The sequence below is a fragment of the Juglans microcarpa x Juglans regia genome, chromosome 4D (assembly GCF_004785595.1).
Source record: "Juglans microcarpa x Juglans regia isolate MS1-56 chromosome 4D, Jm3101_v1.0, whole genome shotgun sequence".
NCBI lineage: Eukaryota > Viridiplantae > Streptophyta > Magnoliopsida > Fagales > Juglandaceae > Juglans > Juglans microcarpa x Juglans regia.
In genome coordinates, this window is record NC_054600.1 from 522,210 (window position 1) to 536,817 (window position 14,608).

General features: G+C 36.3%; 2 protein-coding genes across 2 annotated transcripts; both read right to left on the bottom strand.

The window, feature by feature from the left end:
* LOC121260650 (WUSCHEL-related homeobox 13) lies at window positions 1-3,694 on the bottom strand. The gene is made up of 3 exons (XM_041162597.1): window positions 3,231-3,694; window positions 939-1,469; window positions 1-471 (listed from the first exon to the last, which is right to left on the bottom strand). Exons 1-3 carry the CDS (start codon window positions 3,523-3,525, stop codon window positions 392-394), a joined length of 906 nt encoding a protein of 301 aa, XP_041018531.1. The 5' UTR covers window positions 3,526-3,694; the 3' UTR covers window positions 1-391.
* Window positions 3,695-8,894: 5,200 nt separating this feature from the next.
* LOC121259780 lies at window positions 8,895-14,197 on the bottom strand. The gene is given in 7 exon segments (XM_041161521.1): window positions 8,895-9,803; window positions 10,127-10,292; window positions 10,414-11,192; window positions 11,195-12,125; window positions 12,701-12,777; window positions 13,279-13,485; window positions 13,959-14,197. Coding segments are annotated over 6 exon segments (2,664 nt in total). The 5' UTR covers window positions 13,361-13,485; window positions 13,959-14,197; the 3' UTR covers window positions 8,895-9,174.
* Between the last annotated feature and the right edge of the window lie 411 nt (window positions 14,198-14,608).

Consider the following 14,608-nt stretch of genomic DNA (forward strand, 5'->3'; position numbering starts at 1 on the left):
TAGGCAAAATTCCAAATCTGTTTCCTTTCAAACAAAGCTAAGCTATCACAGTTCTTCAAGTCTAAAAGCAAGTTTGACATCATCACACTTCTCATGACATATCAAAAAAAGGCTCACCCTGTTAACAAAAGACAAGAAGCAACCCAAGATTATGATCTCAAACTGGTTTATATACACTCCAGCTTAATTCACATCATTCCTGTCATTGAACTATATATGTATGGCCCTCTACTATGTTAGGCATGATAGTCTCAATGGGACTGGATGGGCAAGCTCTGATTGCTGCTTACTAGCTCAACAAACTGCTCAATCTAGGAGGATCTCTCTAGCTTCTAGTGACGATATAACTTCTTGAAGAAATATAACAACGCTGGACAAAACAAGTGTCAACCTACATGCCATAGTCTTCTGTTTGCTGATAAAGGGTATAGTCCCCTGGCACTTCCAATTTTCCAGTCAGGTGATCAGTTCCTGCAAAAATTAATCAGGGAGGTAATAACAGTATTGGTGTTGAGAAGTTCCAGTTGAAAAATAAGTAGAGACATATGTATGTATGTATGTATGTATGCGTGTGTGCATGTGTATCAAGACACTTTATGCTCATACATGAATGTAACAAGATAATTCTTTATTCCTAGCTATGATCTACTTGATACGAATCAGTTATCCTCTGAAATTCTAGTCAAGTGATCCTTTTAATATGAAAAGGAATTAGAGAATGGCAGCAAAGACCAACAACTCAGCTAGTACCGGCAAATTAGGTTTAAAAGATATGTGATTTACATTTTCTTGATAACTGAAAGTACTATATCTACTGAATTACTTGATGAAAATGATAAAGCACTGCTTTACAGTCCTACAATTACAAGGAAATGCATCAGATCCCAGTAAGATGGTCAGCCAACAGAAAGAAAAACGAAGTTAAAGAACATGCATACTTGCAGTTGGTAGCAAACCATCGTAAAAAGAGACTTGGCCTAAACCTCTAGCAGGTTTTAGACTGCCATCTGACGGGAACATAATCTCTTCTTTACCACTCTGTGGATCTAAGAAATGCAGATCAGAGCTTATCTCCTGGTTCTGGAAGCACAAATCTTCAGCCCTGGGATCTGAGTTCTCTTGGGAGTGAAATTCCTCTGGTTTTGTCTTCTTATCCTTTGGTGAATCAACTTCTGTCTCTACTTCTGATTCAGCATTGTTTGGTGCTACATTTTGTTGTTTTCGTTTTGATCGAGCACGTCTGTTCTGGAACCAATTATAGACATTTGTTTCTGAAATTTGGCCATGCTGTCTCAGTTCAGAGGTTATCTCTTTGATCTTCTGCTTGCTTGGAGTTCCAGTCCCTTGATCAAATATACGCTCCAGAATTTGAAGCTGCACAGGAGTTGGAGTCCACCTCTGTCTGGAAGTAATTTTGTGGCCAGCAGATGTCATTAAAGAATCACAGTATATATTGCCCAGCCTCACTCCTGAGAAAGCAAGGGTGGAAGTTCTGTTTAAGCAAACATGGACTCTTGAAGGATATTGCTAACTAATAGGCAAAGAGAAATGTTATTATTCATCCTATATTTTACTTCAATAGATGTGAGATAACACTTTTAACTGATACATGATGTCAAGATTCCATAATCCCCTTTCAGTCAAAAGACTGGACTGGATATTCATATCTTGCACAAACACACACATCAGCTTGAATGCCTAAGAGAAAAGATCATTAGATCAAACGAAGATACTAGACATCAATAACCAGAATAACATGTCATGTCCCTTTAGTAAGATAAAGAAACTGAAACAAACTAGATGAAAAAGTAGCTATTGCTCTTAAAGAAAAATGCCAAATTTAATGAAAAATCTTGAAAGAGTGAGGGTCTTCAATAAAAACAAAAAGTTTCTATAATTATACTATCTTACTTGTCAAGTCCTAACATAAACATCAATATCCACCATCTAAAACCCACATGCCCCACAGGTTGGGGAGGCAGAGACAATCGTGAATGTTTCCACTCCATTCATTTCACATGGGTAGTGCCTTTTTTCAGAGGCATGTCCACTCTCACACAGGAAAAATGCAGGCAATGAACTTATACAACCAACTGCAAAAAGACCACAAAATTGAAGACTCTTAATGCAAAGAACACCAATTAGCTACTCAAATTGAGAACCAAAAGGCCAAAAGATGAGAAGAAATTCGTTAGGGAATAGTTTTTCTATCAATTTAGAGAACATCTAGTCTGATTACAGAACGACTGCTTTCATATTTAATAGCTCTTTCAAGATAAAGCAATAAACTCGGGATCCATATGCCTTGAGTCTGGCTGTCCGGGCACAATATTGAAGTAACATCTACATTAAATAGATTAGTGAGACATGGTACATCCCCCACTTTAAACGCATTACAATTTCGAGTAAAAATGATCAATCTGGGACTAAATTAATTTATTCCAATTCAGAAAGGTGGCAAAATCTGTAGGATTCCACACAATCCCCTTCAATCCAACTGAGTTGTACCAAAAGCATTTATTAGAATTCCAAAATGATATAGCGAGATATAGAGCACCAATTTATCAGATTCTCACCACAATGCCCATAGGATTTTTCCAAAACAACAAAGCCATGGATCAATGGTGAGAGCAAATAGGAATTAAACGAGAACTCAACAAATGGAGAGAAAAAACAAAAACCAACAGAATGATAATAACGAATGAAAAAACCACAAGTCAAAAGTAGTAACAATGAGATCCACCAAGGACAATCTCGTCCCAAGTTATTAAAAGAAAAAAGGGAAGAAATTTCATATGTTTATGGGGACAAAATTTTTGAAATACGCATATTGGATGTGTGTATGTATTAGAGAGAACAATTAACAGAATAAACAAGCCATAAAGAAAATGAGAAAGGTATAGACAAAATTATCATAAATATGAACCAAAACAAAACTAAAACCCAAAAAGAAGCAATAAATTCCCCATAAAACCATGAGCGCCCTTGTGAGATCACTATCAACAAAATCATAAAGTACAAAGCATTGAATAAAAAAGCCAAAATCTTCGAACCAAATAGCATCTCTGCATCTCGCGCGTAAGCAGGAGGTGAAGAGTGAGATCGCGAGTTTAATTCTATAAATATGGACTGAAACCTGAGTTGGGCCATGTAAAATGGAAAAAACTACAAACAAATGTCATGAAACAAGAAACAAAGCAAAACAGCGTATCAGATAGAGGAGTAGAGACCTGCAAGATCTTGTTGGGCTGTAAGGTTTTTGTGCATCTCAACGAGTTTATCGCAAATGATGGCGTACGCAGCAATCTGCTTGCGGAGAGTGTCCAGCTGCTCATCCGTCATAACCTTCACATACAGCATCCCTCCATTTCCATTCCCATTCGCATTAACTTCAATATTACCAACATTTCCATTCTGCACTTGCTCCTCCCTCTGTCGCTGCTGCTGCTGATGTTGATGATGATGATGGGGCTGGTGGTCATGATTTCCTTGCTCCTCCCACTCCATCATGTTAAATTCAGTCATCAAACTCTCGGTCTCTCTTTCTCTCTCTCTCTCTCGCTCGCAGAGAAAAAATGAAGTCAGTGCGGCCTTTGGCAGGGGAGGAATGGAAGATTAACGAGAAAGTAAAGAAAGAGACAAAACGGGCCAGAGACCCAAAACAGAGAGAGAGAGAGAGGCGTGGAAGAAAAGTGTGCCTCAGTTGTTGGGAGGCGCAGTACCCTAATGCGCGTATTTTAGCGTCACCATGTGTCTCGTGCGCATTTTGCGATTTTCTTTGACAATTTTATTACCAGTTTGACGTGAACCAACCGACAGATAATGTACGAGTACGGGGTTTCTATGAATAGAAAAATATGCAGAATGTTTTGTTTGGACTCTGGGCCTTCCATTATTTTTACTTAATTTATTTGATACAATAATACTTTCTTCTCTATTTTTTTTTTTTTACTTTATTAATTGTTTTACTTGAATATGGTACTTTAAAACTTCTTAAAAACATCCTAAATGATCTTCTTTTAATTTTTTTTTATTCTTTAATAAAATTTCACATTGAACGAGTTATTAAAAATTAAAATTTATTATACATCAATCACTATTTATTCTCACACCCATATCTATAGTTTTTTTATAGAGTGTAGAGGTTTTTTTATAAAATATAAGATATTTTTTATAAGGTATGAAATGTAGAGTGGTGAATTATAATTGATGAGAAGAGTTTTTCTTAAAAATATTGCATTTAATCGCATCAATAAATGTGACATAATTTAAATAGTTTCACTTATTAATCACATGAACATAAAGTTATCTGAGCGATGCCACATTGGCCAAGTTTGACTTATACCGAGTGAGAAGTAATATTTTGATGTATTAATTGTCAAAATCCTTGATATGTAATTAATTAAGAATATATTTCCAATTGTCACTGAAAAAAAAAACCAAAAGATTTATGTTGACATAATATAATAATTATAAAAAGATTATATGGAGTTTTTCTTCCAAACTTGATGGTAAGAACTTCAATCAATTTAATGTATATAAATTTTATTTGAACATGTGAGAAATCTTTATTTTTATATAATATGAATTTATCACTTTTTTGCAATTCAAGATCTCAATTTATTAACTTTCAAAAAATTGATACCTAGACTTCGTAAAAAATTGCAATATTAGACACGTCGCACAATCTCTTGTTAGAAAATTAATGGAAGGATTGGTACGTGACATTGTCATCCTTGATCAGTTGGTTGATATGGATATTAATGCTATGTGGTAGATAATTATTTTTAATTTTCCAAGGAGAGATTGAAGGAAATATCAAATTTGTTAATCTTTTAAAGTTTAGTATCAATTTTGTAAAAGTTAATTATTGAAATCTTGAATTATAAAAATGGAAAAAATAATATAATTAATCCTAAAAAGACATGTTTTTTTAAATACCAAGCATGCATTTCTTAAATATTCAGCAGACACGTAATAGATGTGTAAACAATAATTAAGAAAATTATTCAAAGTAATTAATTAATCAGCGCATAAAACTCGGATGGTTGTAGAAAATTGGAAGGAAAACTTGAACATGGCTATTGGCTTGCATAGGAAACAAAGGAAAGAGAAAAGTCTTCCCAGTACTCTTTCCATCGGTCAGATATTGGTGCAGAGTGAGTGCAGACCATCCTGCTACTCTCGTGCACTAAATGTACAGTTTCAGTGACAACACGTGTTGCAGCTTTACTATGGGTCAGTTAGGTTCGGTGGGAATGTATGTTCAATCGTCAACGTTTCTTTTTTTTTTTTTTTTTTTGTCAGTGCCGGCAGTTCTCTTTCTTCCCTGCACTTCTGTCTCTGATACTATCAATGCCGCGTTGCTCTTAGAGAACTGCTGCTGTTGCCATTTCTATCTGACACTTTCAGCTTTCTGTCAAAATAAAAGGGTCATGTCTTTTCCACTCCCAAATCAGAGTAAGCTTATTCACATCATTTGCAGTTGTGCAAGCATCCAACTGTCACCTACTCATTGGAAATTCTGTGTCTGCTGTCACTTATCCATTGGGACATCAGATTTACAGGTTATCCACCACAGAAATTCCCCAAGACAAGGAAATTCATTGGAAAGTTGGGTGAAATTCAGGTAGTGTGTACACATCAGCATCAGGCCTGCCCACCAATCAGCTAGGCCTTAACTTTTTGTTTTTTCCTTTTCTTTTTCTCTGTCAGAGGCTGGAGACAACAATTAGACCATTTTTTTGAGAAATGATATTATTTTTTAATATTATACTTTACATCTAACATTACTTTAAATATAATTATAATAATATTTAAAACTAATTACTACCATGTTATGTTTTTTTTAACAAGAATCCACATGAAAACTCATGCAAGACATACATGTTTATTCAAAATTGATTGATAGGATAAGAATGCATCAAGGGCAGATTACAGACATTTTAATTTTGTCTTCATCTTAAAGCTAAAGCTGGCATGTGATGTCTTCCAATGACATGTGTAGCTGCCACATGATCATGTATGATAATTAAGTCGTAAAAAACCGCATTAAGTGTATTTGGAGCATAATCCATGACTCTTGAGAAACTTTGTGTCGACTGATGAATATGGTCTTTGACCTAACAATGTCTAATCTTTCATTTCCAAAACATGATTAAAACAATTCAAATTAATTCTTGCACCACGCTTGCTTCGACACGTGTGCGTGATTAGAATCTAATGAGGCTAAAAGTACATGATTAAGCATATTAAACCAGTTTCTGGAAGTGCTTACAATTAGAGGAATTAAGATCCGACATAGCATGTGCACCTCATCTCTTTACCTTCACCACCGGGGATGGGGTCAAAAAATATTGATCAGGCCAACACATCACATTCAATTTCATCCCTACATATTCTCATATATTCCACTCTCTCTTTCAACAGATCATCTGCACACACACACATATATATATATATAAATGATAGTTACAGTTGTAAGTGCATAAGTATCTTGCAATCACTTCGAAAAAAATAAATAAATACGAGATTCACATGAAAAAATAATAATTTTTTTAATAGTTGACCTCACTTTTTTTCAAAGCTACTGCACGATGCTTACGTACTCCACGACTGCATGTAATATTACAAATATATATATATACATACTTTGAAGAGTTTTGTTTGGCAAATTAATACAACTACATGAAGTCCTTTATATATTGATAAGAGTGATTAGATTACTAACAAATAACAATATCGGGCTTTTAGGGAAAGGATAAGGATACAGATTCCATACCATGCAGTATCCTCCCTATTAGAGATATGACCCAAAAGACCATAATTAGGTATTTAATATTTCATATAAGAACAAAACCGTTGTGACTAGTGGCGTAATACCTTTTTTTATTTTTTTTTGGAAAGATGACGGTACCTTCAAAATTTTATTAAAAATTAACCCGCTTTTGGCGGAGGAATACTGTAGAAACGTCAAAACAGTACTAAAAAAAGGACAAATAAATCCATAGACATAAAATAGTGGCGTTATACCTAACTGCAATAGTCAATAGGTATATACAAATTCAAAATACACAATGTCCACACTATTTGAATGAAACAAAAAAAAAAGTCCAAATAGTTGTAGTATTCTCGTTATTATCCTTGACTAATTTGTTCCGTTTGTTGCATGAGGTCACAATCATGGACCCTTCGATAATTGTAAAAGGAGAAGACTAGAGTCGAAGCTATTAATCTCGTTCATCTGATTTTTTTTTTTTTTTTAATTAGTACATGGTGTCCAAAAATAAAGTCCCAACTAATCTCAGAGACGCACAAGTCCTTGATAAGGAGTTTCTTACAAGTGCACCTCGGATAATTCAATGAAAAATTCTCTCAATCCGATGGTTTTTAAAAATTGTCTGCATTCAAGAAGATTTGAACCTTAGATCTAAAAGGATCATACCACCAAAATAAAGTTTTACGACTTGAACCAACTCTTAGGAGTTTATCTGACTTCTTATGATCATGTATTTAGCAATTAATATTAGAATAAAGCTAATGACTTGATTTATCTTGATGGAGTATGTACGTAGACTCTCCCTAACGAGTCACGAGCATGCCTAATCCCTTCCTAACCGATCATATATTTATTCATTATATACACTATTATGATCACGTACTTCAATTGAGAGCTCCAACCGCTGACTTAATTCCCTCGTAATTTTTGTCAACCGTACGTAGAACTTAATGAACACATACAACCTCGATGCATGGTTAGGGTCATTTTTGTTCTGGTTTTAATGGTGTTAAATTATGGTGCTTGAATGTTGTGCTCAAATAGACACAATATCAATGCATACATGACATCAACGTGGGTGAGGGAATATTTATGGAGTAGGAGGGGTCTCCCTGTCTGTTGGATTCCAACTTGAACAGAAGAACAAGTACTACAAGATAATTTTGTTTACCTAAGGTACGACACCACCCAAGTTTTTATGTCCATATCTGGAGAAAAAGTATTGACAGATCTATACCATTGGTTCAATCAACCTTATTGCCAAGTGTTCGATCGGTCTTTCTTTTTTCCTAATTTCTCGTTACTTCCACAAGATCTCTATAATTAGTGGAAGATCTTCTGAAAGTCTGTATTCTTTGGTCTAACACACTTTTCTCCCTTACTTTCAACAACAATCTTTGGATGAGTCGTGTTACACAGAAATTTTACACTCAGCAAACCACTTAAAAAACATGTAATATTACTTTTTTATCCTCACATTTCACATTTTATATTTCATTAAATATGAGGGTGAAAGAGTAAAATCACATATGTTTAAGTGGTGTCAAGTGTGTAGGAGTGTGGGGCTTATGTTTAGAATTTTTATGTCTTTGGAAATAACTTTTCTACAATTCTATTCTTAGTGGGGAAAATGTTACATAACTCGATCGTAATCAAAATGGGAGTGGCTGCAGTTTGGCAGTTATATAAGGAAACCTGGATATGATATCCAACCAACCCTTTTATAGAAATTCAAAAAAAAAAATGAAAACTTTATTGCTCTTTTTTTTGGTGTCAGGCCCAAAGCTATTTTGGGGGTATGTTCCTAAGGCCATTGGGATTATCCAATACATAAGTTGGGCCCAACTGCCTAACCCGAGTACCCCCAAGCTTAACTGGATTGTTTGAGTTAACACCTTCTATAATTTTCTAATAAAAGCTTATCCAAGATCAAGCTCAAGTTAAAAGAAAATAATAATAAGAACAACTTTATCATCAACATGAGATGCCTAAGAGTGGCTGCTGATCAAGTCATCAAGCAAACAACTTGATTTTTTGACAGTTGTTATTTATTGAACTTTTAGGACTGAGAATATTGACACCCACTTTCTAAACAATACCAAGATCAATAAACATATCCCACAAATTATCGAATTCTCCAATAAATAATAAATCAAAATTTCCCCCTTTTTTGGTGAACAACAACCTAATAATACATGCACAAGTCATGTACATTACCTATAGCCTCGACTCAACTCAATTCTACACGATGAACACGTACAGAGAACATATATACAGGCACATGCAACATGGTGTAACCTTTTGGACATCAATGTAAGCATGTATATACTAAAATTCCAAATATACACTGCCAACCACAATTATCAAAACCAAAGAAGTCTAAAACCCGCGTCCTCTTATTGCATTTCCTTCACAATTTCCTCAACCAAATCTCCAATTATCAGACACACCATATCTTTTCCCATGACATTGACCTCTTCATCTATAAATACAGACCAATGGGTTGATCCCAGATCCCGGGCCACCATAGTATCAAATGAGCAGTGGGATTTGTCAGTAGGAGGGTGTAAGTGTATACGGATAATCTCCCACACACAATCCAATAACCTCCTTCTACATAAAGTGGGCAGCATAGAGGAATGAATCATTTTTCTTTTGAATTTCAACATGGACGAAAGTGGTCCAAGAAGAGTTGAAAGTGTCTCATTTAACAAATCAAATAGCATCTTGTGATCTACCTTCTCATTGTGATTCTTTATCGTGCTCTCATCCTCCTTGGCCAATTTTATGTATGCTTCTTCCACTTCTTCAAAGACGAAGTTGCTGATAGGCTTTGCAATTGTGCCCCATCTAACTAAAGATTTATCAGATGATCCATCATACAAGCCAGAAGAAACGAGCAGATCTCTTATGTAAGCTTCTGTTGGGTCAGCCAGCTCAACCGTTTCAGACTCATTGGACTCCTGTTCGATTGTTGTGTCCTCAGGCCCATGAGACTTGAGTTGATTTAGTTGCTTCCGCAGCTCTGTAAAATCGAAACGTAGGAATTAGCGTGAGATAATTATTTCACATGTTGCTATAATGCCAGAAAAAAACACATGGATCTCTTCTAGGTTTGCTAGACTCGTCTTTTGTAGCATATAGCAAACAAAAGTTCATCTGTATATTTGCAAGCAGGTGCAGAAGCCATAAGAGACATTTGCCTGTGTCCTTGACTCAATCAAAATCAACAATGAAATGAGCCATAGAAAGCAGCACAAGTTTACAACACTCCATAAACAGGCATACACCATTTCGCACATATGCAGAATTTTATATGTCAACGCTGGAAATCAATTGTTTCCATACCATTCAGATTGGAGCTGATCTCTTTAAAAACTTGTGGCATGTCATCATCTACTGGAGTTACATCCGGTGTTGACATTGGGCTGATATGGTCTGCTGGCCTCCAGAAATCTTCTTGAGCACTGCTGCACACAGATGCAGGGCTAGGAGGCACCTCAGTGGAGTTATCCTAAAACCACACCATAAAAGTTTCGTTAACTTGAGCACAAGAAGAAATGGTAAACAATTGAGCCCATACCATACTTACATTCGTGAAAAAACATATAAATGAAGAGATAGTATATTCTTACATGCCTCTCGCCATAGTTCAGAAGCACTGTTGGTCCACTCATGATATCTCCCATAAGAGTGTGTTCACCGCTACGTGATTCCACCATTGTTTGGATCCTTTTGCCAAACAGCCTCCTTCTAAAAGCGAAACTGTATCTGAAATTGGAAACTTTTTCTTTAAAATTAAACTTTTCTTTCCTCTGGTTTTTTAAATCCACTGCAACATTATCAATGGCTTCATGCTTTCTCCAAATGTGGGCTCCAGTCAAAATGTGACGATCTTCCAGAAGAAGCTTCCCAAATGATGTTCCTGAGACTGGGGCTGACAAGGACCGCATGAGATTTCTAGGGGACAACTCTCTCTGGAGCACTCCATCATCTGACCCATGCCTGAAAGATCGTGTTTGCATTTCTCGTTCATCCTTCACAATTTCCAGGCAGCTCACCTCATTTTCGGCCGTCAGTGTATCTCTAGCTTTTTTTAGTTTGACCTTCTCATTTTCTAACACTGATGATGAAGAGGTTGCAATGGGGACGTCAAGTGTTTCTTTCTTGAGAACATTCCTTCGTCTCTCTGACAAGAATTTCCTGGTATCTCTGCTGATGAAATCTGGGGAACCTGGTCCATTGAACTGAATTTCACTTCTATATGATCTTGTTGATTCTGACCTGCGCAAATTACTTCCAAGATCCTTAGTCACACTATCTCGGACTTGTTTTGCTATATGCCTAGCAATCTGTTTTGGATCTGATGGCTTTTCGCTGAAAGGGGTCTCAATTCCACTGCCTCTGCCCGTACAGCCCTCTTAAGAGTGTGCCCTTGCAGTTCACATTTCAACCGCTCCTTTACCTCCTCAAGAAAATCTTCTATGCTACCTCGCTCTGCTAAAGTGCCCGAGGGACTTGTCCAAGATTCTTCATTGTTATAAATCATATCTGGACCGGGCTTCAATATCACTATTTTTGTGGGAGCAGAAGATTTCTCCAGTTTCTGACTAGAACTCATCAGGTAGGGCTGCTCAAAGTTTCTCCTTATGGTCCTACTTCTCAAAGGTAGAGATTCTTTTTGCTCAGACGGGAAAAATTCCATGTTATCTCCAGGTTGCTCCAAATTGCCTCTTTCAGATGACCTTGCCATTAATGCATGATTCTCAGGTTCTCTGGGCCTCTCACTTGCTGTTCTCCCAGAAGTTGCATAAAGTGCCATCTTTTCCTTGTTGAGGTCCTCTTGAGCAAGCAATTGTCCAGGGATGCTGTCAAGTTCAATAACCCTTGAACATTCCTTAAACCTGGCTGCTTGCCATGCTTCAAATTCTTTCTTGAACTTCTGTAGTTCCTCCTCTTGAGGATGTTCTCGCCGCCTAGGTTTTCCTAAATTTTGCTCACTGCTCCATCTATCAGCACTTCTATCTTTACTAAGGTAAGATGGGTTGAATTCCATCAGCATGGACGAATTTGAGTCCCAAGAGACATCAGCAACTGAGCTCTTTCCATTCCTTTCCTTCTTAGATAACTTTGTTCCCATGTTTTCATTCTTTTTGACTATTGGTTGAACTGCATAATTTGTAGCTAACGGCAACATGTCCACTCCCATCAGCCGCGCAACAATGCTTGGGGCATTTTGTCTGGTGTTTGATTGTTTGGTTACTTCCTCATTTATCAACTTCTTCATTGAAGCCTCAATTGGGTAGCAATTCTTTTCAGACCAGTCTTCTTCAACTTGATGAGAGAACTGATAGATAATAGCAAAAGTGCATTTTTGCAACAGGTTACTACAAGATATATGTGAAGCAATCATTTTGGAACAGTAGGTAATATTTAAAAACTGTTTCTTAGAAAAGCAGGTCATAATTAAAAACTTATTCAAGGAAACTAACTGACCTATATCGGTAGAACATAGCTAAGTTAAAAAGGACTCAACAAGAAATGATGATGGTTGATTATAGAAAATATCTTGTGAGGTTTGCCTCTCATAGCTTTATAGAAGTAAACCCTTCAAAAATAGGATAAAAAAGTTCACCAGATTTTCACTGAAATGAGAATATAATAGCAAAATACTTGAGGAAAGCCAACACAAAGCACCCAAAGAAATAACGAGAACGCTTTCATGCTCACTCCAATACCCAAGAAGATTCATGCCCATCAGAAATCCCATAATAGTTGCTCCCAAATCCCTACAATTCCACTCAAGAACTATAACTGCACACTTGTGAAGACCACAAACTTGCTACCCCAAGAGTGCAGTCTCCACACATAATAACCATCTTGTCACATTAAAGCTATAGCAAGGCATGCAATGAAAGTTACCGGTACATCTCCTACAGCACAATAGCTCTGAGGAGTTTCTAATCGCAGCTCCAGACTATTCTGAGGAGCTTCAAGGCCTGCAAAGTAATTAGAATAACAACATTGCCTTAGTAAGCTGGGTAAGAGAGTAAGATCAGTAAGATCAGTAAGAAACAATGCAAGCACTATTTCATTCACTCTTCTGGAGAGGCAATTTTCTTATTTTTTAATGTTGGTTTGATGTGGAGATATACCATCCATCAGGACTTTACTTCCAGACCTCTAGTGGAAACCTATAGACGAAATGTTCCAAGATTTTGTTGATATAAATCAGCCAAGTTTGTTTCCTCATAAATGCATGGCACACCCGAGAAATCAATACCCTGAACTTACTGATATAAACATTGTTCATCAAATCGCCAAATTGAAACCATTGGCAATAAAAGCCATCGAGATGTTTATATTTAAACTATAGATTCTAAAACGAAAACATAGACAACGATTTAAGTGCATGAGCCTGTAAAAGAAAAGCGTTCAAGGAGCCTTTCCTAGTATACATACTCTTCTGCCGACGCATAGAAGGGGGCAAAGATACTTACCCCCAACATGTCTCTTCTGCGTACGAACTTTCCTGGCCATGTTCCCCTGATTGAAGTCGAAGAAGTGCAAGAAGCCTCCCATGCAGCCAGCGCGCTATAAAAAGGCTGTCATCAACTCATCCCCTTGCTACCGAGTCACCAATTCCATGTATGTATCACCCCATTAAAAGCAAAAGGAAGTATCTTTTGCAGTCTTCAACCTATAGTCTGCAAATTGCACAAATTACCCAGGTATCTTTCAAATTGCATTTGGATATTGGATATATATATCAAGTTCAAATTGGTCAATTATACACATACTGACACACACGGGTGTGATTTTGAAGTGGTGACCGGATTGGAGCCCAATTCAAGACTCACGAGTGAATTTAAAAAATAAGAGCAAGAAATCTATGAGCTGAGTTCATAGAGTTTTCATACGAAAAACACAAATCATAAGAGGCAAATTTTGAATCTTGGAAACTGTAAAGCAAATTTGAATCTTGGAAAGTATAAAACGTCCAGTCAACTAAGCCTACTACGATCGATTGAATTCGTTTAAGACTATTTCAGACTGTTGAAATTGTTGGGAAAAAAAAAAAAAACCAATGTACAAAGCTATAAGGATTTTATTTTTCGCATTTTCACACAATTCCGTTAACCGATTTCATACACTTTTTTTTATCAAGGAGCAAACGTACCGTTGAGAGAAGTATTATGAGCCCAGAAAAGGCATCGCATCAACAACAACAAAATTGGTAAGATTCGGAAACGAAGAAGGTTGCGAGGAGCCTCGGTAAATGGATTCGAGCGCAACAAAATAGTTGATAGAAATCAGTGAATCCAGTGATTGAGAGAGAGAGAGAGAGAGAGGGAGAGAGGGAATTCAAAGGTAGAATTTGTACAGTTTTTGAGCCCCAAAAACAATAGTAGTTAGTAGTGATTGCGGTAAAATAAAAAATTATTTATTTATTGAAGAAATAAATTTATATAAAAAGTCATTAAGAGTGTGTTTGAACGTTGAAGTGAGTTAAATTGATATAATAAAATATTATTAGAATATTATTTTTTAATATTATTATTATTTTGAGATTTGAAAAAGTTGAATTGTTTATTATATTTTATATTAAAATTTAAAAAAATTATAATAATGAGTTGAGATGAGTTAAGATGAGTTGATTGTAATTAAACATCCAAACAAAGCCTAAGTTAGTAGAAGAAGGTGGAGTCCGTTATTACTCGACCAGAAAGCGGAAAGCTTCCATCTTCGCCCTTTCCTTTTCTGTTTTTCCGCCCCTCCCCTCCTCTACCCTTATTCTTATACCCATAGGTCAAGTTGGAAAAATATCTA

Excerpts from the sequence above, each read along its gene's own strand:
- LOC121260650 (XM_041162597.1), bottom strand. The coding sequence starts at position 3,525 with ATGACTGAATTTAACATGATGGAGTGGGAGGAGCAAGGAAATCATGAC. Across the intron at positions 1,470-3,230 it reads AGCCCAACAAGATCTTGCAG|GAGTGAGGCTGGGCAATATA; the intron begins GTCTCTACTCCT and ends TTGCTTTCTCAG. Across the intron at positions 472-938 it reads TGGTTTGCTACCAACTGCAA|GAACTGATCACCTGACTGGA; the intron begins GTATGCATGTTC and ends TAATTTTTGCAG.